We start from the raw sequence: 26657 nt of genomic DNA on the forward strand, positions 1-26657 counted from the left end.
CAAAACTAAGTTTTTTATCGACGTCTTTATACCAGCAAATCCAGTGAAATCCCTGTGTACTTGAATCTCCTGTATCTAATATTCCACATTCTTTTCTTTTTGTATTTTTGGGTAGTTGATCTCTTACAAATACACCTTTAAAATTTTTAATTTTTAGTTTTTTTGCTGCTTCTAACAATTGAAAATTTGTTAAAGGTTCATTAAGTAAAATTATTCCTTTAACATTGATAAGTTTATAATTGTTATTTTCCATTTTTATTTATAGATATTTATATTTTTGGGCTCTTTGACCTATTTGGGCTCGTTATTGACCTCTTTGCCTAATTGACCTTTGGGCTCTTTGACCTATTTGACTTATTAGTTATTTACTTTTAGTTTGTAGTGTCCATATGGTAATGTGTGTATTCCATCTTCTAAAATAACTCTTTTATCGTCTTCTGCGCTTAATGCTATTTTAATGACCTCTTCTGTGTAAATTTCATGTGAATATGATCTTATTACATTCATTTTCCTAATATGATCTCTTTTATTTAATAAACAATCTTTTTAATCTTCATGTGTTATATACTTTTTAACAACAATTTTCTTTACTCAATTTTACTTTACATTTTTGTTATCTTTTCCGTGTACTTTGTAAGAATACAACTTTGAGTCCAACAAATTCTTCAATTTGTGCTCCTCCAGTCTCAGCTTTAAACATTCCTATTACTTTCTTATTAAGACAAACTTTAAAATCAACATTATTAATTGCTGGGTGCTTTGGGTTAAACTCACTTGCATCAAATTTGCTTTTAATATCTTTAGAAATATCGGAATAAAAGTCTTCTGTTTTAATTTCGTATGCTAAACAATCTGTATCTGTGAATAATAGTTTTGCTCGATCGGCATATTTTTTATTTATGTAATCATAATGAAATTCATGCATTAGAGTTTTGCTCAAATCTAATATACACATTCCTAAGAAAACTGGTTTAGCATATTTTAATTTTGTTCTTTTCATATGTATTGCTATTAAGTTTTTATCAATATTGTTCTACTTTCAAAGTTCGGTTTTGATGCTAGTTTAATAGCTTCATTTCTGTCTGTTACTAATCTAATATTAACTCTGTTTTCAACATTCTCCATTGTTTTTCCAAATACTGAATTGTTCATGAGTTTAAAAAAGTCTTTTTCAAAATCATTCGTTGCTTTAGTTCTAAGGTTTGTATTTAGTTCAATGTATTCATTTAGCCATGCTCTTTCTTCAAACTTTATGCCTCTATGAATTTTGTAATCTTTAATCTTAATCTTTCATATAGTTTTAGATTTTCATAATGTACTATATAATTTTTCTTATTATTCAAGTTTGGGACTAATTTTTCAACTTTATCAATATTTAATCTTTCAGGTGCGAGAGGATAATCGTTATGTTTATCATGTAGATATTCAGGGTAATCTAAATCTACCTCTAGTATACATGGAATTGATTTCCAGTTTTCTATTTCATTTTCGACCACCCATTTAAAACCATGTGTTGGAAGTGGTTTACTCATTGCCCATCCATATAAATTATTAGCATCTAAATATTGGATGAATCTTGATGGTTTGCTTTGATCATACTCATCACCCATGTACTTATTATTAGAAGTTACTAACCTATTTGATATCATACTAATTCCACCTCTTATACCTTTCTTTATCATTAGTATCATATCGCAATCATTTAGCAATTCTAATTTTATTTTTGTTTTTTTCAATGCTGCATCCCTAGCTAATCCTGGTGATGTATAATACCAAGCAGGATCTAATTTATAACAATTCATACAAACATTTCTAAAATTTTCAAAGACGTCAGCTGGTAAAAGCACATCTGAAACATTGTACAAGTCATGATAATCTCTAAATGTTTTGCAATTAAACTTATTCCATACAATTTGTGCATGTGAGTAATCATTATCACTTATATCTTCATCGTTTAATTTTGAAAAGAATGATTCTTTTGGTGATAATTGTGTCTCATTAAATGTATTAATAGAATCAACCCAATCATATGGGTATACACCTTTTCTTAGTAACAAATCTAATTTTTTCAGATTCTTCGAATCCATGAAAAATTCTTCGAATTTTTTCATTGAATATAATTTTCCGATATTTTTACACTGGTCTTTTGATAAATTCTTTGATAAAGCTTCTAAACTAGAAGGCATAAATCTATAACTATCTAAGAAACGAAGTTCACGTTTAACTTCAAATTTCTTACCCTCTTTAATATACTCATCGACTTTAATTTCTCTAGAAAAGCTAATATACTTTTCTTCATTGTTTGGTATACAACTCAATTTTCCTCCTGATAATTTCTTTATAAATAAGTGAGAATCATAACCAGATAAATTGTGAAATAGTACTGGAAAGAATTTTGGAATTTTATTATTTAAATTACAATTTTGATGAGCAGCACCTCTATATTTTCCAGTAATATGACAATGGTCATGTACTTTATTTTTTCCAAGATCTTTTCCACAAATGTGACATGATATTGCTGCATTAAAATCATGCTTGTTTTTAGGAGTAAATATCATCTTTTTTGGAAATTTAATGATATCACAAATTTTTATGATATCTTTTTGTAAACTATCAACAAAAATTTGTGTAACATCATCTGTTTCACTACTTGCAGTAAATGTGACTGGACTGCTTTGATAAAAACTTTAATCAAAACATTTAATATAATGACAAAATGAACTTGGAATATGTTTCTGATATTGTTTAATATAAGATTCATTCGTATTTGGTTCACAAGTGTTAATTTGTCTGATAAAACTTTCAAAGTCAGCATATACTACAAATGGAACTCTCATTGATTTATTGTGATTAGTAAATTGCATTGTTGAATTTAGTTGTGGAAGTTCGATTCGTACTGAGTCATGTATTTCACAATACAATTTGTGATTTTATGATTAGATAAAGATTCTTCTGAATTAAATCCTAACAAATAATTTCTACATTAGTGTTTTTTGCAATGTTTATTAGATGTTTGTGATGAAAGTAATCTGCTTAAATTTTTTATTAAACAGTAATGATTAGATCCTTCGGATCCATAAGAATTAGTTTCACCATTTGAGATTAATAGTAAATCTATTAAATGTTTGCGATCATTATTCTTTGATACGTGCAAAATATGAACTTCTGAATTTTTATAACCATATACATTGACACTGATATTTTGATTGTTCTTCTCAAATTGTGTGATTTGATTTCATGATACTGGAAAATCTATTTTTTCCCAGTTTATTTTTTCTGCTTTATCCTTAACCTCTTTATCAACTCTTTCAGGGTGATTATCTTTTTTAATAAATGCTCTTGCAATACACCACTTAAAATATTGATTGTCTTCATTTTTTATATTAATTATCGCATTTTTATTTGCTAAATTTTTATCAAGTGGAATGTATGATTTAGCTTTAATAGGATTATACTCAATAATATTTATATCCATCTTTTCAACAGAAACAAATCTCCAACCTGATCCTGCTTGTTGATATAATGATAATGATTCTAAAATTTTCTGCTTTGATATTTCATAAAACTCGTCTAAATCTGTTGTTTCTAATACAACTTGATTATTCGTTCTAAATGGAGTAGATGTGATAATAGTTTCTCCTGTTTTAATATCAGTACGCTCCATTTCACAATAGAGAACTATATAAACCTTTGAATTTCTATTTTCGTTTAGTAATTTAACAGCACTTTTTTTTAGCAGCATTCATGAAAGATATAGCATCATATCCTTTTATTCCTTTAACTGAAAACTGATTAGTTACATTTTTAACAGCTGATTGTGATCATTTAAATTCTATCGGATTTCTAATTCCAAATTTTTGATACAAATTTAAAACTGTAGATTTTAATTCATCAACTTTTTTATTCACAACCTTTTTAATTGGTTCTGGAACATATGATACAATCTAATCTGCAAGAGAACTAATCTTTTCATTTATTTCTAATTTGTGTAACTTGTTGAAAAGGTGACGGAGATAAAATTATTGATGATATATCTGGAGCAGGCTCATCAAGTAGATATTACGTACCCATATGTTCGACTGATTGCATCTTTGTGTGCGATAACGCTCTTATGAGATCATCTTTTCTCATTCTATAATAATATTCAATTTTTCGCTCTTTAGCGATTTGTTTTAATTCTTTTACCGTTTTATTTTCGATTTTTATATAGCAAGATATATTTTTTTAATTTTCATTTTCTTTAAATGATTTTTCAAAATATTTTTTCTTTTCAATATTTCATATGTAAAGTTTCATATGAAATTTAAATGCATCCCCATCCTCCATAAGAATTAATAAGTAATATTTCGATATTTTGCAATCTACTGCTCTTTTGTAATTGTCAATGTTCTATATATAAAAGGTTCAGGGTTAAAAATTTCTGAAAATATTATATCTGAAACAGCCTAATTTAGTAGATACTCTATATCCATTTTTATCTAAATTATCTTTTATAAGTTCAATAGCATTTGGATTTGCAGATAATATTGACCAACTTACTTTATCTAAATTGTTTTATAATATTTCAATAGCATTAGGATTTTCAGATAAATTAATCCAACTTACTTTATCTAAATTATCTTTTATTAGTTCAATAGCATTTGGATTTGCAGATATATAATACCAATCTACCTTATCTAAATTATTTTTTAACAATTCAATCGCATTAGGATTCGCAGATAACTCTGTCCAATCTACATTATCTAAATCATTTTTTAACAATTCAACCGCATTAGGATTTGCAGATAAATGATGCCAATATACTTTATCCAAATTATTTTTTAATAATTCAATCGCATTTAGATTTTCAGATAACAATGACCAATTTACTTTATCTAAATTATCATTTAATATTTCAATCACATTTGGATTTCTAGATAACTGATACCAATTTATTTTATCTAAATTATTTTTTGATATTTCAATTGCATTTGGATTTTCAAATAAATTATTAGATCCCATTTTTATATATCAAGATTTTTTTTTTTAGTTTTTCAGAATTTAATATTTCAATCTTAAATCCATTATCAATCTTCCCATCACGCATTTCAAGATATCTATATCCATGACCAGTTCCTCGCATAGCACTATATAAGGATTTATATACTGTTTCTTCTCCTGTTTCCATGTTTGTTAATTTAATCGTGACTGGTTTTTTCTTAATTGTTTTTAATCTTTCATATTTTGGATCTATTTCTTTTTTCTCTTCTTTTACTGGATGTATTCTAGGTCTTCCAACTGACTTTTTCTAATTTACTTCTTTTACTGGATGTATTCTAGGTCTTCCAACTGACTTTTTCTCATTTACTTTTTTTACTGGATGTATTCTAGGTCTTCCAACTGACTTTTTCTCATTTAATTCTTTTACTGGATGTATTCTAGGTCTTCCAACTGATCTTTTCTCATCAGTTGCTTCTGTTGCTTTTGACATGATTGATTCTTTATCTATCAACCCATTATCTTACAGCAATCATTAACAATGTAACATAATTTTTAGATGTTTGTGAAATGTTATTTTCTTTTAACAACTTCTGCAAGTTTCTCTTGTATAATACATTTTTATTATATAAAGATAAAAAATTTTTTAAATTAATTCAAAAAAAAAGTTAATAAACAACGTTCAACTTATTTCCGTCTAATTGAAAGTGTAAAAACTTATCCGATATTTCAACAGCAAATGCTTCAGTATCTGCTGGAACAGCTGCATTAAATGTTTCTTTAATTTGTACATCTACTACTGATGATTTTAATTTTTCTGATTGTCTACTAACATCAAAAACCATAAGTGGGTATAAATCTTTATAGCCTGAAGGAGTTAGGTTGCTTTGTGTTAATAAATCGTTCATTCCATAAAATTTTTCACTAAATACAGATGCATCTCTATAGGCTCTTGAAAATTGATGATTTGGAAATGATAAGTTATAGTCAACAGCTGGATATCTTTCTTGATTAAGCATAATGTACATATTTTTCAAATCGCAATGATCAAATATTGAAGAATTAACTTCTTGATTTCCATCCTTATTTGTTTGGAATCCAACAATGATGTTGGTTTTTCTGAAGATGTCTTTGCGCTAAGTCTTCAAGAAAACGTTGTAAATTGTGGAACAGTTATAGTATCACACTGCCTTGCGCGAAAAGTTACTGGAAGTGTCACTTTTGATTCAATACTTTTATAAAGATTAACTTTCTCTAAATCAATGATATTTTATCAAGATTAACTTTTCCTGCAACTGCAAGAGCGTTTCTAAAAATTGCTTCTGTATCACTTTTTCTAACAAGAGTTAGTGTATGTTTAAATCCGTAAATAACTTTGTTGTAATCATCGCAGAATCCAAAAATATGTCTTAAAGGTATACAAAATGAAAATGTTCCCTTTGTAGTGGGTTTCTGAATTATAAATGTTTGTCCTAATGTAAACCCTGTGTTACCAACTGTTGTTGTTGAAGAACCTTTGTACCACAATTGATTTAATCCTTGTGCTAATTATATTGCTAATAATATATGATTTATTCCTTGTGCTAATAAGTCATTTGGGTATTTAAGCATTCCTAACATTGTTGTTGCTTGATCTGGATAATAAACTGACTCTATTTCTTGGTTTGGTAACTGATATGATATTTGACTAAATAAGTGCATAATACCATTATTTGTGAGTGACACTACATGTGCATTAACATAAGCTGTCCCATCAAGTTTAAGAAGTCTTCCTTCAAAATAGAGATAAGCCTCAGATGGAATTGTGAACAAATTTTGTTGCTCAATGTTAATTTCTTTCCCATCTGATTTAGCAGCAGTTAATGCAGTTTTTCCTAAATTGCTAGCAGCTAACCTCTTCAACATAGCTGATGACACTCTTGTTACATTTGATGATGCTGCTCGTTTAAATAAATTTATTAAACTGTCAAAAATACCACTTCCTCCAACAACTTGCTTCTTAACATATCTCTTATTTTTAACAAATGGCATTTTTATATACGCAATTTTTTTTAATTTTTTTTACTCATATTATCATATTGCTAGATTATTTTCTATTGCTTTATACTGATCACTATTCATAACACCTTGTTTTAACAATTCATCACAAATTGCAACATCTTCATTTCTTGATCCAGTATGACTTGCTTTCCATGCAGCTATACATAATTCAAGGCTATCAAGTAGTGCAATAGGATTGCTAGGGAGAATTATTGGTCCTACTCCTGTTCCCTTTGATTCAAGCTTTCTAGTTGTCTTTATATCTCTCAAAATGGGGGCTATTATTTCTTTGTATTTTTAACTCCAAGATGACTTTGTTTTTCCTGAATCAGTAGTAATTGCATCTGTTTGTATTATTATATCTCGATAATTGTGAAGATCATCTATATTATATATTTCCTTATTAGGATTAGACTTTGTTAGTGATTCCCAAAGACCAGGAGTACCAATGTATTTTATTCCATTTGTATCTATATCATCATTATTAAATAATATTGGAACTTTTCCTATACAAAATTTACCCTCTTTAGAATGTATTCCAAATGTAGTGTCTGTAGACTTTTCACTATAAGTATACATCCTAAGGTAGTCTGTTGCAATTTTTCCCAACTTTAAAAATTTTTTCTCATCAGAAGGCATTATTTCTTTAGATCCATAAGTAAGTATTTCAGGATATGCACTTGTTAAGTGCAAATTGATTAGCTTGATCTTGCAATTTAGATATATCCTACTTTATTCCAGATTGACAATCAGTTAATGGCTTGTACAATTTTGACAAGCCTATCTGCAAATTAGAATCTCCAATCTTTTCACATTTTACGTTTTAGCAAACTATTTAAATAATCAATATTAAACGTTCCACAAATATTTTTAATCTCAAAGTCTTTATAAATGATATCATTTGTTTCTAATATAATATTTTAATATAAGTGCCATTGATAAAATACTTTTTATTAGTTTTTTTTCTTTGAAATCACACTCTAATTGAAGTACATATTTATCTATAATTCTTAATTTATCCTGTTTTTTAACATTATTCCATTGTTTAAGTGATTCTTTAATGTCTCTTTCTACACAATAAAAATCACTATCTTTATTCCAGATAAGTTTATAAAGTTTATTTCTCTTATCATCACTATAAGTTGATGGTATCTGAAAGTTTCCATAATCAGTGATAAATATAGCGTGACTTCCTGAACCAACAATAAAACCTCCTTTTCCAAATCCAAAAAGTTCCAAAAAATTTTTTTTATTCAAATCTCTTTCACGTTTACTACATTCTAAAAAGAACGGATATAAATGTTGCATATCTTATTATTTGTCAATAAAATGTTAAGTGACTATTTTTTTATTAAACCTACTTTGAATTACTTTAATAGCTTCTTCTCTCCCTTGGTCGATTAGTGACAACTTTATTTGTTCATTAATTTTATTTTTAACTTTTATTCTAATTTGCTCCATCATTGTCTGAAATTTTTCAAGTTCACCAAGTATTAACTCAAATTCCTTGTCATCTATATGGCCATCTAATAAAACTTTAGAAATATAATTGCTTATTGTATTTAGTTTTGAATCAGCAAGCACTTTAATCTTTTCATGCTTTTCTGCTTTTAAATTCATTCTTTTATTAATTTGTCCGCCTATTATTGATAACACACCTGCTCCTAATGCTGCACCTTCACATGTAATAACTACTGGTGCTGCAATGATTGTTGATAAAAAAACCAATTCCAATAGTTCCAAGTGCCACAGTGCTTGCTAGTAATGCATTATCAATTGCAGAAATTATTTTTACAGCTCTATGATATTTTTTTACTTAGCGTTATTCTCTTTTCTCTCTCACGCTCTATTTCTTTTTGAATCTCGCCAATTTTTTGTAACCGATATGATTGATCTTGGTTTTTAATAGATTTTTCTTCAGGTGCATTAGGAAGAGTTGAATAAATGTTATTGTACATTTTATTGTATTCCATTTTTAATAATAAAAAAAAAAATTAACACAATAGATTAACAGAACAAAAACAATCTCCTTTTTTTATTAACACATCAGAATAAGAATTATTTACAATTGTTACTATAATATCATCAACAGACTCTGCTATTTCACAATCTTGTAAACTTAATATTTTTAATCTAAGTTCATGTTTTAATGAAACTAATGTATTCATGCCTTTTCTTACAAATAAGCCAAACTTTAAAACAACATTTTGTTGTGATAAAAATTTTATATTAATGTCTTGTTGCGCAAATACATCATATCTTCCATTTATTAATATTGCAAGATGCTGTAAATTTTTATGTGGTTTAAAACTATAGGAAATAGTTCGGGTTTTTTATATTTGTTTATAAATTTATTCACTGGCATGCTAATTGACATTTTGTTATATATAAATTTTATATTGAGTTTTTACAAAATCATATTCAAAAATGGAATATTAGCAAATGGAGAATTTGGTCCTAATAGTAAACCTGAACCTGTGGGAGTATAACCATTTCCAGCACGTAAGTACAGACCATCACCTACAGAACTTCCTTTACTCCATGGTTTCAAATATAAACCAGATCCTGCATATGTTAATTTAACTCCTTGTCCATTTTTTTTCATGTACACAATACCATTTCCAGCAATTTTATTAATCAAAGCTGATCCAGCTGCTGAGCCTACTCCTGAAAGCAGTCCTGTTGCAAGTGATGGTATAACTCTTGATGCTAAAGTACCAAGAAACGGTAAAAGTGCACCAATAAATCCACCCTCTATTTTAGAATTGTGTACTAGTTGTGTTTTACTTAAAATAATTGATACACCAGTACCTTTTTTATATGCTTTTCTAATTCTATTCAATTGTGTTGTTGTTACAGCTAATACATGCTCACCATTTAAATCTGAATGCGATAATTTAATACTAGCTCTAATACCACATTCAACTGCATTTTTAATTTTTTCTATTTGGTTTTGTGAAAGATTTACTTTAATATTAGTATATTTACTCATTTTGTTTTGTTTTTTATAATGCATTATAAAAAAAATAGATTTTTTTTTTCTTTTATATGAAATCTAATAGCTAATTTTTCTCCTCGTAAATTTATCAGATTTCCATCTTGATCAACCAATTTAGTCTCCATCTTTGAAATTGTTTTTAGTGTTATTGGTAAGTAAATTAAGTTTAATGGCTCTTGAATAACTTTATATCCAGGACCAACATTTGGGAAAAATGAATATATAACGTTTTCTGTTGTTCCATTTACATAGGTTGAAGGTATTATATCATTTGTTACACTTATACTATTAATACTTAAAATGTTTACTATATTATCTGATTCATGAGATCCTGTTGAATATACTTGACTGTTAAAACCAAGAATAGATCTAATTGACTTTATAGGTGTAAAATCAACTTTATAACCAGCTTCAATATTTAAAGTTGTCTTCAATGTATTATTATCTGCTGAAAATATAATACTAGTTTCAACTCCATTAATAGTTTTACTATTTTTAGTAATTTTTTCCACAATATACTTATTTATATCATCAATCTCATAACTACCTTCTAGAATGTTTATATCTATCCAAATTGCTCCATTATCTGAACTATATCTAAAATTTTTATTTGAAGAATCAACATTTGGAAAGCTGTAGAATGTATCAAGATCAACTAATGCCATTTCATAATCTTTATCTTCACTTAGTTGTATAATAGGAGCAAACTTCTCTTTTATATGACTACTTTTATCATTCAATATTATATACATTTTTTTATATACAAAAAAATTTTAAACTTTAGATGGAAAATAAAAATTATCTAATCCACTTCTATATTTTCCATTTCCAAGATCAATCTATAACAACAAATCCATGAGGCTCTGACCAAGCTTTATTACAAAAACTTTTAAACTCATCTTTTGTCTTATCACTTGAAACATGATCATAATAAATGTGATTTAAACTCTTTGAATCTTGAGGAAATAAACATATGAAATTTGAACTTTCTCGTATAGTTTGCCTAGGTAACCTAAAATAATTCTGTGCAAGATAGAAACATCTACATTACTATGTCTTCCTCTTGTGTAATATTTCTCACATTTATTTTCCTTTGTTAATTGCAAATCATCAAATATCATCAAATTATTCTTGTTAATATCAAGATCCTCAGGATTTAATATTAACAAGATTTCCAACAGGTTTCCAACAATAATTCCTCTTATACTTTTTGGTAACATTTTACTATTATTTCGCTTATTTTCATTTTCATTCAATGACAAACGTTCAATGTCCATTTTTATATACAAGATTTTAATTTTTCACATATAAAAATGTACTGCGTTAAATGTAGAAACAAAACAAATACACTAAACTTGCAAAATGTTATGAATAAAAACAATAGAAATATGCAACGTGGAACTTGCGCTATTAGTGGAAAATTAAAAACTCAATTTGTATCATCAAAAAAGGAGGAGATTTAGTGAGTTCGTTTAATTCAGCAACACCTAAAATAAAACTACCATGGTCGAAGTTTCCAGGTGAAATGCATTTACCTGGAATGAACTTTGCAGGTCCTGGCACTAATTTAGATGAACGATTAACTTCTACTGACGCATATAAAGAATGGAGTAAACCTATAGATAGAGTTGATAATGCAGCTTACCATCACGATCTTGCTTATAAATACTTCGATGATACCGCAAAAAGAAATTTAGCTGATAAAATTATAATCGAAGAAATGGATTCTATAAAAAATCCAACAATACGTGAAAGAAATGAACGAGGTATTATAAAACCTATTATATCATCTAAAGCAAAGTTTGGGTTAGGTCTTTTAGACCCATATGAATTAGGTGTTGAAACTACTCAAAAAAACTACGATCGATCAAAGAAAAAAACTTAAAATGGACTGACGAACTTGCAAACGAACTTCATAAACCAGTTGTAAAAAATTTCAGAAAAAGAAAAGTGATTGTAAATAGAATTGATGAAATATGGGCTGCTGATTTAGTTGACATGAAATCTTTTTCCAAATTCAATGATGGTATAAAATACTTATTATTTAAATACTTATGTTTTTTCAAAGTATGGATAGATTGTTTCATTAAAAAGTAAAACTGGAGTTGATGTTGCTAATGCTTTAAATAAAATCTTTAAAAATTCTTCGAATTTACGTGGATCTGAAGGATTTAACTCTTATGGGTCTGAAAGACCTAAAAATTCTTCGAATTTCCAAGAAAGAAAGTGTCAAAAAATATGGGTAGATAAAGGCTTAGAATTTTATAATAAGCATGTTAAAGCGCTAGGTGTTGAGTTATACTCAACTGAAAATCAAGAAAAAAGTTGTGTAGTTGAACGTTGGAATAGAACAATGAAAGATAAAATGTTTAAGTACTTTTCAGCTAATTCTACTAGAAAATATATCGAAGTTTTTGATGAAATGGTAAATAAATACAACAATACAAAGCATACTTCAATTAAAATGACACCAGTTCAAGCTAGCGATAAAAAGAATGAAAATATTGTTTGATTCAATCTAAATGGAAATGTACGATCAGAGTCTGTAAGACCAAAGTTTTCAATTGGTGATAGAGTTAGGATAACTAAAAAGAAAGGAACGTTTGAAAAAGGATACACACCGAGATGGACTGAAGAAGTTTTTACAGTGTCACAAGTTCAATTCACAGATCCACCAACGTATAAAATAACTAACGATAATGGTGAAGAAATACAAGGTACTTTTTATGAACAAGAAATGCAAAAAACTGATCAAAGCATATTTAGGATTGAAAAAGTTATTCGCAAACTTAAAAACAAATCATTAGTAAAGTGGTATGGGTATCCTGATTCGTTCAACTCATGGGTTGATAAAAAAGAATTAATAAGTCTGATTTAACAGGAGTAATTTACTATTACGCTTGAGCTAGATTTCATTTATGCTTCGGACCTCAATGAGATTTCAGTTAAAAATTATGGTTTGAAAAATTGATTTAAAGTTACAAAAAATAGTTCAGAGTTTGTAAGAGAGTTTGTAAAAGAGTTTGTAACCATAATATATTAATATATTATGGTTGATATACTATTCTGGCTCAGTTGAAATGACTTATGAGAATATAGATATGTTTATAGTTGAAATATGATTTGAGTTTATAGTTAGGGATATAGTTGAAATATGATATGAGAATATGGATATGGTTGAAAATATTTTGGCTTGGAACGCCCTTTTTATGCTACTCGTATTTTAATTGTTTTTATCAAAACAATACATTTTTGGATATTGGCAACCCTCATTAAGTTCTTCGCAACCCTTATTAAATTCTTCGCAACCCTCATTAACTTCTTTGCAACCCTCATTAAATTCTTCGCAAAATTGAACTCTCTTTATTTTAAAAACAGGTAAAACCATTAAATAACTACGTTCCCTGTCTAAAAGTAAAAAAAACTGCCTAATTTTCCTAAAAACATAATTCACAAAAACTCATTTTATGTGATCATTTTTTTGACTTTTTCAACCAAATATGATTTTTTTTATTAATTCGATCTAATAAAATAGTGAGTTAATCAAAAAAATATATACAAAAAAAAAAATGTTTTTTTAGTTTTCCCCTTTAAATTGTCATATTTAATGGGGGTAAAAATGGGCCACTTGTTATAATAAGGAAAATGACATATAGTCATTTTCCTTATTTTAACAAGTGGCCCACCCTATCAAGACATCTTCTTTTTATTTTGAAGATTTGAAAATATTGATGCACTTACCCTGTAAACTTTTCATGCATGGGATTCATTGGTTGATGACCGGCACAACTCCAGTGATGACCGTCATCAACCAATGGTTGGCCATACTTGTTTTACGATCGGCCGACTTTGCTGATCTTGTACCAGGCTTAAACCATGTTTGTGATAAAATAAATTTTTTGCGTTTGCGCATGTGCTTTTTTTTAAAGTTTACCATCTCACATTTGATAGGAGTAGACGGTTGTATAATCAATCTAGCCAAAACAGTTTATTTGTTAGGAGTAACCCTCGACTGGCATTTAAACCTTGGTCCTCATATAAATAATAAAAAAAAAAATGTCATCTTGGAAGTTCTTTCGAGAGCTAGTCAGTACCTAACTCGGAATCTTCTAAGGTTGGCTTATATATCAATAGTAAGATCTGAGCTCGAGTATTCAAGTGCAATTCTTGTATCTGCATCGCCATCACAGTTAAAGAAACTAGACAGTTCAAAAAATTGCTTCACGAATTGTTTGCGGAGCAAATTGAGATGCTCATTCAGCCCATCTTCTTACTAAATTAAAACTGGACTAACTTAAATATAGAAGAAAAAGGCATGTAGCTAAACTTGTTCGTTCTATTATAACTAGAGATTATCTCTTGCCTTTTACGACTAGCATGGAGATCGTGCCGAGGGGGAAACTCATAAAGAAATCCACTCTCGTATTAAAATCGGTTAAAAACGATTTGTTATAACTGACCATCAGATATTAAATAATAATTAAACAAATTGAGAGAGAAATACAAAAAAACAAAAATTACAAAAAAAAAATACATAATATAAAAAAAAAAATAAAAATTAAAAAAATACAATAACAACAATACAATAACAACAACTCGAGGAGCGGTAGATACAATACAATAACAACAACTTGAGGAGCGGAAGAACGATCGGTTATTTAGGTATGTGTGTAAAAATTTCAAAATGTTTAAATACTAAGATATTATATATCTTTAGAAAGAGCTTCTAATTAGTATTACAATGGTGAAAATTTTATAAAAATTGGATGATTCTATAAAAATTGGATGATTCTATAAAAATTGGATGATTCTATAAAAATTGGATGATTCTATAAAAATTGGATGATTCTATAAAAATTGGATGATTCTATATAAAAGACATACTAAAATTTTATATAGGATAGCTGGGAGATGATTTACCTACCCTCTTCGTTTTGTAAGCATTTAGACATGAAATATAAAACTTTTTTTTTCTGTCAAATACATACCAAATGCAAATGCTTTTAAACCAGCATAAAAAAAGTTTTAAAGAGAGCAATAGTCTTAGAGAGAACTATAGTCTTGATTCTTAAAGAGAGCAACAAAAGTGTGGTGTATTAGGGGTGTCGGTGGTATATATGTTAGGAGGATTTTTTTGTTCAGTTTACAGTTTATTTTTTTCTTTAATTTCTTTAATTTTATTTAGGTGCCCCAAGAAGTCCTTACGGTCTTATCACAGAGCACCGCGGATGAGCATTTAATTGGTAGTTCACGCCTCCTTTCTAACCGTTGTTGTAAAACTTGCCCAGAGGTGTGGTTTGAACCACGGATTCTTTGTTTCTGAAGCAAGTGCACTACCACTGCGCAACAGTTGTGATTTTTTTTTCAATTAGTAATTAGGGGCTTCAAAAAATCCTAAGGGCCTTATTACAGAATAGTATTTAACCAGAAATTTCATGAGCAAACATGGGTATTTCGCCACCAAAGCATTTTACTTAAATTAGATCTTTTGTTGACAATGCTATCTTAGTAGTCTGTAGGTCTGAAATAAAACCTAATTTATGCATCAGCTCCACAGTTTTGCGGTGTGGAATATCACTGAAACGATATCCTGTGTGTTCTCCAATTTTATGGAGTAGCAGTGGCACACTGTGAGAAGAAACATGACACATAAGCATGCCATATATTTGAGCCCTAATACTTGATGAGTAAATTTTGGAATGTCTTGAGTTTTGTTCTACTTGCTGTATAGATTGCGATTTCTTCTGTAATATTGATATATCATTCTGCAGGACTTGAATCTCTGCATTTTTTCAACAAATTGCTTTTGTAGTATTGATTTTAGAGATGATAACTGGTTCTGGGCTGACGCTAGTTGCTTTTTCAAATAAAGATTAGCATTTTGAAGTTGCTTTAACTTTAAGTCAGAACAATTTTTATTTAACTTCTCACGCAGCTGATAAATTGTTATTTCTTTTCGAGCAATAGTCTGACTAGTTTGATTAAACCTATATGGTTTTGATTGTACTTTTTCTCTCAAAATTTTTAAATCCTCTTTATGCTTTAGCATTTTTGTGGCAACCTCATTTTCCAATATAGATAACCTCTGTTTAAGGACTTTTTTCTTGGAGTCAGTTGGTCATCTATCAACTTGGGGAACAGTAGTTGTTAATCAAGAGATAAAGTACCAGAATTTGAAAAGGAATAAGCACATGATTTAGCTGAGCTATTTGGTTCAATAGGGGTTAAACAATGCAAAGAGTTGGATGTAAATAAGAGTTGGATGTTGCTAACAGTGACGTTTCTTCGGCTTTTGCGAATAGTTTACAATCGAGACAGATTATCTTACCAGTTTTTAGAAAAAAGCAAAGCCAATTACGCTCAACCTTCTCCCCATTCAGTTGCTATTGAAAAAACAATGCATTCGAACAACGTCATTTAAAGGTATCACCTGGAAATATTATAGCGATTCCTTCAAAACAGAAGTAATTCTACTTTAATCTTTTCTACTAGACCTTCTACTAGAACTGGTTCATCTTAAAGTTCTTGTTCATGATTTATACTTACTGCTGAGTTATTTAATATCTCCACACCTTTAACTTTTAACTATACTTTTTAGTTACTTCTACAACGTTTTTGTTAAGTTTCTCTGCTTCTTTCTTAAAATTCGCTTTCTCTCATCCGCTTTTATATTTTTTCATAATTATCAATTTTATTTTTTAATGAAAAGAAAAAATTGTTTAAATAATATAACGAGCGAACAGTCTGCACAAAAAAACTTTTCTGATTGAATTGGATATAAACAAAATGAAAACGAGGAAAAAGGCAATTTGTGCAATGAAGTAAATATATTGGTATAGGTTTCCGAAGGTTAAATATACGATAGACCAACATTTTTTACAGTGCCTAGAAGTTCGATACTTCGGTTCAATTGGTTGTAACAGCTCCAACATTTTTTACTTCTACATTCCATGATTTTTAGCGTTTTACTATATTGATATTAGACTTATGTTATAGACATTGTATTTAGTCAGATTATAATCTGATAAATAATAATAAATAATTATTTTTTACAATAATTCTACATATTTAATAATAATTATTATTATTATTAAATATGTACAATGAATAATTATTTATTATACTTATGTGTATGTGGTATTTACTGATATTTTAAGTTAGGTTAGTATAATATATTTCTCGCTGTTCATATAAAAATAAATAATAAAATTACAATGAAAATTTTACGTTACACAAAGAATATATAAAAAATCAGACAGGGGATCAAAGAAGATACGGATGACAGGTGTCACCACTATCTTTTCATTGAGCTCCTTTAACAACAACATGTAAAGCCCGCATGATTTTAGTAAATTATTTAGTAAAATTTTTTTTGCAAAAAATACTACGTAAAGATTACACATTAAAAACTTCGTTGCAATATAAATATTAAAATCTTTAGACAAACAAGGTTAAAATAAACATACTGTAGCATGTGTAATATATAATGCCAATATACATATTGTATATATATATATATATATATATATATATATATATATATATATATATATATATATATATATATATATATATAATATATATATATGTATATATATATATATGTATATATATATATATATATATATATATATATATATATATATATATATATATATATATATATATATATATATATTCGACAAAAGGGTTCAGGTTTAAAATTATTGTTTCTAGGTGTATATTTATTTATTGGTTTCAAACAAAAGAGATCTTTAAAAACGGGTAAAGATATGTCATTTTTCCACATAATAATAAACTATGTGGATCGATATACTCATTCCAAACCACTTTTCATTGAAATGAAAGTTCTCAATATTTATGAGCTTAATGTTTTTAATGTTTTGTGCTTTATGTATATGTGGAAAAATGACATATCTTTACCCGTTTTTAAAGATCTCTTTCGTTTGAAAGCAATAAATAAATATGCACTTAGAAACAATAATTTTATACATGACCCCTTTTGTCGAACCAAGTTCAATCAGTTTTGTATTGCATATCGTGCACCCTTATCTTTGAAATAAAATTTTTTTGTTCAATTTTGACATGCATTTTAATTTTCCCATTTTCAAATACAAACTAAAAAATTTAATTATCTTAATGGATGATGTAGTCAGCTTTTTTTAATTGTAATTTTATATTTTCTTTGTAACATTTATTGTTAATTACGTTTTATTTTGTTGATTATGTTTTGATGTAGTTTATATACACATGCTTGTAAAACGTTCTGATGATAAGATCAGAACGATCTTCTTTCAGAAACCTTGATTGTGTTTGTGAAAGTAATTTATTTACTACGACAACAAATGTAAACTTTAAAAAATATATATATATATATATATGTATATGTGTGTGTGTATATATGTGTATGTGTGTGTACAATGCCAGTATATATATGTGTGTGTATATATATATATAAATATATATATATATATATATATATATATATATATATATATATATATATATATATATAAAATATATATATATATATATATATATATATATATATATATATATATATATATATATATATATATATATATATATATATATATATATACAGTATCGGACAAAACGAGTGCAACCAATTAATGCTAATTTAGTTTCTTTATATAAAAGTGCTGCTTTTTTTCAATTTAGAGAAATAACTATGTAACTGTTTAGAGAAAAAGTTCTTCAAGTTTTATTGATCACAAAGTGAGCAATGAAACCTTTTGGAATCGCTGCCCAGGCCTTTTGGATTTGTTCAAACAGTTGATCCTTACTACGAACACCTTCACGATTAATTCTGCGGTTGACGATCTCCCACAGGTTCTCAATGGGGTTGAGATCCGGAGATTGAGGCGGCTAATCCATTACCGATAGGTGGTTGTCTTGAAACCATTGCTTGACTACTTTTGCAGTGTGTTTCGGATCGTTGTCTTGCTGAAAAACCCATTTTATTGGCATATTCCATTCAGCATGAGGTAACATAACATCTTTCAGGATATTTTTATTCACGAAACGGTCCATTATTCCATCGTTTCGATGTATTGGACCTAGACCGTTAGCAGAAAAACACCCCCAGACCATTACATTGCCTCCACCATGCTTCACGATCTTATGGTAGTAACGTAAATCGAGGCGTTTTCCGGCCGGTCGACGTACACGGCAAATACCATCGCTCCCAATGATGTTGAACTTCGATTCATCACTGAACAGGACAGTTCGCCATTTCTGCACATTCCATTCAGTATGAGATGTAGCAAACAGGAGTCTTTTCTTCTGGTTTTTTAGTGAAATCAGCGGTTTCTTTGCAGAGCGTCGAGAAAACAATCCGGCTTCAACAGCACGTCGTTTGATTGTTCGGTCCGATACAGGCAGCTCTAATTGCTTTTGTATCTCGACTGATGATATCCAGGGATCTTTCTTGACGGATCTGACGATCATAGAATCCTCTCTAGAAGTGGTGGAACGCGGTCTTCCATCTTTGTTATCTGCCGCCAACTTCCCCGTAGAACGATATTTGGAACATAGTCTTGATACGGTCCATTTTTTCACGCGATATTTATCACAAATACTTTTTTGTGACATTCCACTTAAGGAATCGCCAATAATTTTCTTTCTTAGTTCCAATCCAAGACTGTCGGGAGCCATTTTTGCACTTGAAGTCATAAAAATAATAAAAATAAATAATCACGCTTCTCAAGGCTTACCGTGTTACATTTACCTTGTGATGATACAATAATGCTCTGTGGAACACAACGTCTTGGTTGGATGTGGACTGTAATGATGTAATGAAATACTTGTTGTATTGGACCAGACTTAAGAAAATGAAACAAACCAAAAAAATTGCACTTGTTTTGTCCGCTGCAAAATGACACTTGTCAACGAAATTCTGCCTGTGTGCTGTCACCTGTCAGCTGATTGCTCATGTCATGGCATGCTATGACTCCAGACTCCTGAACTGTTTGCTGTGGTAGTATAGTTCGTTTCATTTTTAAGACATATAAAATTAGGAACACTTTTTAGCATTGTTCGATGTTGGTTGCAAATGTTTGGCCAATACTGTATATATATATATATATATATATATATATATATATATATATATATATATATATATATATATATATATATATATATATATATATATATATATATATAAATATATATATATATATATATATATACTGGCATTATATATATACACATAAATACATATACTATTTATATATAAATACATATATGTTGTTACTTTATACTTCCAGATTTAGTTTTTATTTTATGACTAATAATACCCTACCTAATATATTTATTTCTCATTACTTTACTGTCACAATAGCGCAACAATTTAGTGCGCGGCTCACCATAGCATCTATTTGAGGCTCTATTCCTATACATCTGCGCTATATCTAGTTCTACTTTTTTATTAACTTTGTTTTTCTTAATGGCTCTCTTTTTTTCTTACCAGTCATCTTACTATTTAGCATACAAATGCATTTGCTGCACTCACACTCAGTGCCGTCTTAACGCATAGGCTAGGTAGGCTGCAGCCTAGGGCCCCCGATTTTTAGGGGCCCCCAAAATGTGTCTGGATTTTTTTTCAAATTTATATAAATAAAAAATTATATTTCTAAATTTTCTGAAGAAATCATAGTTTGGGGGCCCCTCGGGAATAATTTTTTTCTTGATAAGATTTTTTTAAAATATTTTTAGAAAAGTATCAGTTTTTCAGTTTGGGGGCCCCCTAGGGAAGTTTTTTTTTCTTGATAAGCAAAAATGCATGCATGCGTCCGAAAATAAACATAAATTTTCCGATAAGAAGTGTTAAATACAAGCACTTAAAATATCCCATTAGATTGAATTTGAAATTGCTGTGATCAACTTAAAACATCTGTTTTGAAAAAAAGTCATTTAACATGTCTAATCGGACTTATCAAAGTGGTGCTGCAAAGAGGAAAAAAGCCGCTAAAGCAAAAGAAGACATTATAATGTATTATAATGAGTAATGCCTAATGGGAAATAAAGTTTTGAGCGAAATAATTTCTGAATTAAAAAAAGCAAAATACTACTCAATCAGCGTTGACTCAACTCCAGACTTGTCACATGTAGATCAATTAACTTTTACAGTTCGATATGTTAAAGACTTGGCACCAGTTGAGCGTTTTTTGCAATTTGTTCCCATTCACGGGCATGGAGCTAAACATTTAGAAACAGTGGTTTTGAATTTTTTACAAGAAAATGAAATTTCAATATCTGACTGTCGTGGGCAGTCATACGATAATGCATCAAATATGGCAGGACAGTACTCAGGCCTACAAAAGAGGATTAAAGACAAAAGTGAATCAGCATTGTTTATTCCTTGTGCTGGACATTCTTTAAATCTGGTTGGCAACAGTGCAGCTGGATGTTGTTTAGAAGCAATTATTTTTTTTGACTTTGTTCAATGCCTCTACAACTTTTTTTCTGCATCAACTCATCGTTGGCAAGTGCTTCTGTCTTTTGTTGGCAAAGGCAAAAAAATTGTCAAACAGCTTTCTGGAACTCGATGGTCAGCACGTGAAGATGCTGTGACTTGTCTGCATGACAGTTATGATGAGATTAAAAAAGCACTTGAATTTTTGATCAAGGACATAAGTCAGTCAAAAGAAACTCAAAATGATGCTCAAAATCTCATCACGAAAATGAACACTTTTGAGATTGTTTTTCTGACAATTTTCTGGAATGATATTCTTTGTCATTTTAATGAAACATCGAAGATTTTACAGAAAGAAAATTTAAACCTGGATGTTGCAGTTCGGATTCTAAAGTCATTATTGCATTTCATTAAAGATTTGAGGAGTCAATTTGAGAATTACCAGGAAAAAGCCAAAATCTTGCTTCCAAACACTGACTACAGAGATTCTTCAAAAGGAACAAAAAAAAGAAGCCGACGTATGGCCTTCTTTGATGGTGAGGCTGAAGAATTGGAATTTCAGGGAAGTTATAAATTCAAAATTGAAACATACCTTCCTGTTATTGATTCACTAACATCAAATTTAGAAAAAAGAACATCAGCATATGAGAAGATCAATGACAATTTCGGATTTCTAGTAAACATTCAAACAATTGCCAATGTTGAACTAAATGAACATTGATCAAACCTAGCACAAATTTATAAGAAGGACATAAATGAAAATGAACTTTTTTTTGAGCGCCAGCAATTTAAATATTACATTTCAAAAGATGAACATTCATTTACAGAATTTTACTCAACATTAAAAAGAGACCACTTGGAATCAACTTTTCCAAATATTGAAATTTCCCTTAGAATTTTTCTGTCAATGATGGTCTCAAATTGCACTGGCGAGCGATCATTTTCAAAACAAAAACTTATAAAAAATGAACTCCGCTCAACCATGCTGCAAGAAAGATTGAACTGTTTGTCGTTAATGTCAATTGAATCAGATGTTCTTTTAACCATTGATTTTGATGATATTATTAAAGAATTTTCAAGAAAAAAATCACGTAAACGTCACATGTAAATTTTATCATTTCTTTAATAAATGTTTCCTATTTTAGTATTTGATTTAATTTTTTTACTAAGGAAAAAGGGGGCCCCCAAATTAAGTCTAGCCTAGGGTCCCCGATGGCCTTAAGACGGCCCTGCTCACACTATATTCCCAAACAACACTTAGGTATCGCGGTGACATCGGCGCGACATCGCCAATTAATCAGCCAAAGATGTAATTATTACATTTAATTGGTGGTTACTCATTAATAAGACGTAAACAAAGATGTCAAAATAACACTGGCGCAACGTTCGCATCTAATCGTTTAAAAATGTTACTTCTATTTTTTTTTTATAGCCGGATATTCATCAGCAAAACGTTAAAAAAATACGTTAAATTGACATCAGCGCGACATTATTTTTACGTTTTATTTACTTCCTGCTGATAACCAGCCGACTATCAAAAATACATTAAAACTTAGTTTTATAGTTTATGTTTCATTTACTTAGAGAAAATGATACGGAGCACATAAAAGAACAATCATGAAGTCATTAGCCAATGGCGTAAATGTTAGAAAAAAATTTAAAGCCTACTGACAATTATTTAAGAAAAAAAAAATGAACTGACTTATGGTCATTGAGCACACTCATCCCAGGAAAAAATGTTCTATAAATTTTTAAAACATTTGGTCTATAAAAAGTTATTGGAGTTTCTATAGAAACTCATAATTATTTTCTATAGAAATTGATCTTAATAAATATCTTTCTTTATATTTGACTTTTTTCCTATATATATTAATATTAAAAAAACGTTTTCGACTTTTTGTAGAATCCAATAGAAATTCTGTATTGGTTATATTGAAATTTCAACAGACCATATGTTTCAAAGATTTATAGATGTTCTATAGCCTGTTGTTCTCATAATATTTTTGTCAGTTTTATTTTTGTGTTTGTAAATTAACGAAAAGTTAAAGGTAATTTGTAAAAGTTTTTTTTAGATCTTAGCTAAAAAATATTATTAATAATTGTTATAAAGAAGACATAAAAATGAAAAAAGAATAAAAGATTTGAAAGTTTGAAAGGATAATTTCTTTCCGGTTTTTGGTATCCAGGAGCTCCAAAAATGTAAAGAAGCTTATAAACTGCATTTAAGTAAAAAGACTTAAAGATTAGTGGAACAATCAACGACACCCGGTTAAAAAATAAAACGGTTGAAAGTCATTAAACCTAAAAAAGTTTTTTCAATTTGCAGATCATAAGTCACTTATGGACACCAGTCACAAGGAACAAATTGAGATTTAAAGCAGGAGTCTTTTTTTGAACTCCGCATTCCTGTCGATAACTCTCAAAAGACGACACAAAATAAAGTTACTATAAGGAGGAGTAAGGAATTAAACTATCTTTTTATAATCTAACTTTTTATGAAAAAAATTTTCATACTTTTTAAAATAATTGTTTATTTTTTAAAGTTATTGTTGAGGGCCGACGACACGGGTTTCGAAGTGGAGGGGGAGGGGGCACAATCGTTAGTTCTTAAAAAAGTCTTCTATATTTAGAATTCTCTTTAAAATAAAAAAAAAGTCCTATAGAAAAAAAGTGTGTGCGTGTGTGTGTGTGTGGGCGGGGGGGGGGGAACGTGCCCCCTGGCCCCCCCGGTGTCGTTGGCCCGGTTGTTTATTTTTTTAAATTGTTTTCTTTTTAAAAAAATACTTTCTTTATAACAATTAAGTATTATATATTGTAATAATATTGCAACAATTTATTCAAAAAAAAAAAAAAAAGAGTAAACTACTGCAAACAATTCTGCCATGAGCCATGAAAACAGAATGATTGCATGATATTGCACAAAATTTAAGTTAGTTTTTCTGTCATAAACACTAAGATACATATAACTTATTTTATTACACTGCTCTTGAGTTAATTGAGCTTGTTTAGATGGGTAATAGTGCAAATAATTGGCGAAGATTACTATTTGTAACTATTTGGGTAAGTTTCATATTCGCATTTTATTTCTAACAAGACTTTCTGATTTTTCTTTAAAAAACTTTTACTATGTAAAGACAAATTTTTATAATTATGATAAACATTTAATATATGAAAAGAATAAAATAAAAATAAAATAAAAAAAGAATAAAAAGTATTTTATGCTTCAATATTCAAAATATTGCAAAACATTGTAAATGGCTTTTCTTTACACTTTCAGCATCTCAAGTAGAATTTGACAATCTGGTCTAACGCGTCAACTCCACCTTTATATTTGTTTTAACATAGAAAAATAGATGTTTTTATTTTTGTCCATAGTAATATCATTATTTTGATGAAAGGTTGATAATAACATTATAAAATATTGTATAGTCATTTTAAAAACCAAAAATAATCAAGTAAGGTTAATGTAGGCCTGGCAATGTATTGTTAAGAATTTCTTTTTAAAAGGCACCAAGGTATCTTACTTTGTCCAAGCAAAACATGTGTGAGATAACTGTTTGTGAAAAAGTTGTCCGTTGTTTATGTAACTAATTGTATTACACCGACTCTAGCCCAATAAGCGACATTGATAAGGAAGGTGTGATCTTCCTGGTTAAATGCTCTTCCACGGTCATGCTTTTCCATTTTGCATGACCTTCCACGGTTATGCAAAGGACTTTTGGGAGGACCTGAATCACCACAAAAAAAAAAAAAAAAAAAAAGTCAGTAAACACTTTTGTACCTTAGACAATACTTTGATTATTCAATCTATTTATGATTGTATCGGGGACTTAAACATAGATTGTTTAAAATACAAAGAGTGTCCGATCACTAAATTATTTTTTGATAACATGTTTCAACATTGTATTTTACCAATTATTAAAAAACACACACGGGTAACCTCGAATACTATTTCTGCTATAGATAACATACTAACAAACTCATTTCTAGATACCTCCTTAAAAGCAGGAATATTATCCAATTTACTTTACAATAAAACATGATACAAAAATAAATAATAACTTGAAAAAAAAAATTTATAAAAGAAAAATAAATAAAAATTCTATTAAATGTTTTAAAGACGCACTATCGGCAGAAGATTGGGTTAAAGTGTATCAAGAATGTAACCTTGGGAACACAAACTCTGCATATAATACTTTCACAGATATTTTTCTAAAACACTATAATAATCATTTTCCAATCAAAGAAAAAGAAATAAAAGTAAAACATTTGAGCTGTCCATGGATCACCAGCGGAATCAAAAAATCTTCAAAAACTAAACAAAGACTATATGTTAAATATTTGAAAAACAGAAATGAAGAAAACCTATCTACTTATAAACAATATAAAAATCTTTTCGAAAAAATCAGAAAACATTCTAAAAAAGTTTATTATTTTAAATTACTTCAAAAAACAATGGAGATACCAAAAAAACATGGAACATCATGAAAGAAATAATCGGAAAAAAGTATATAAAAACAAACTGCTTACCAGATAGAATTATTATAAATGAAATAGAACACAACGATAAGAACTCTATTGCCGAACAATTCAACAATTTCTTCGCAAATATTGGCCCTAACATGGCGTCTAAAATTCAAACCGCAAATAACTCCTTTGAAAATTATTTAACTGATCTAAATAGCGAACTAACTTTCAACGGATTAAGCTATGAAAAACTCGAAAATGCAAAAAACTCTTTAAAAATCACAAAGCACCAGGAATTGATGAAATTTGTAGCAATATTGTAATGAGTATCTTTCCGATAATAAAGAAACCCCTCTTCGAAATATTTAAATCTTCAATTACAACAGGAACCGTTCCGGAGAAATTGAAAATTGCAAAAGTTGTACCAATATATAAAACTGGAGAACCATACTTACTAAACAATTATAGACCAATCTCAATTCTTCCTGTATTCTCAAAACTCCTCGAACGAATAATTTATAATAAATTATACCAATATATAACAAACAACAACATCTTAAATACAAAACAATTCGGCTTTCAAAAGCAACATGCAACCGAACATGCAATCGTAGATCTTGTAAATAGCATCAACTACTCATTTGTTAATAAAAAATTTGTTTTAGGAAGCTTTATAGATTTATCGAAAGCATTCGATACTGTTGATCATGCTATCCTGCTCAAAAAATTGAAAAA

The 26657-nt window shown here is 28.8% G+C and overlaps 3 protein-coding genes across 3 annotated transcripts; 2 read left to right on the top strand and 1 right to left on the bottom strand.

The window, feature by feature from the left end:
- Positions 1 to 1011: 1011 nt before the first annotated feature.
- Positions 1012 to 2905, bottom strand: LOC136081417 (uncharacterized). The gene is made up of 3 exons (XM_065798730.1): positions 2898 to 2905; positions 1365 to 2685; positions 1012 to 1287 (listed from the first exon to the last, which is right to left on the bottom strand). The coding sequence occupies exons 1-3, from the start codon at positions 2903 to 2905 to the stop codon at positions 1012 to 1014; spliced, it is 1605 nt and encodes a 534-aa protein (XP_065654802.1).
- Positions 2906 to 12035: 9130 nt separating this feature from the next.
- On the top strand, positions 12036 to 12893 carry LOC136081418 (uncharacterized). The gene is made up of 3 exons (XM_065798731.1): positions 12036 to 12041; positions 12093 to 12521; positions 12609 to 12893. The coding sequence occupies exons 1-3, from the start codon at positions 12036 to 12038 to the stop codon at positions 12891 to 12893; spliced, it is 720 nt and encodes a 239-aa protein (XP_065654803.1).
- An 8161-nt stretch (positions 12894 to 21054) lies between these two features.
- LOC136081419 (zinc finger MYM-type protein 1-like) lies at positions 21055 to 22176 on the top strand. The gene has a single exon (XM_065798732.1). The coding sequence runs from the start codon at positions 21055 to 21057 to the stop codon at positions 22174 to 22176; it is 1122 nt and encodes a 373-aa protein (XP_065654804.1).
- The last annotated feature ends 4481 nt before the right edge of the window (positions 22177 to 26657 follow it).

Source organism: Hydra vulgaris, chromosome 06, assembly GCF_038396675.1.
Source record: "Hydra vulgaris chromosome 06, alternate assembly HydraT2T_AEP".
In the NCBI taxonomy this organism is placed as follows: Eukaryota; Metazoa; Cnidaria; class Hydrozoa; order Anthoathecata; family Hydridae; genus Hydra; species Hydra vulgaris.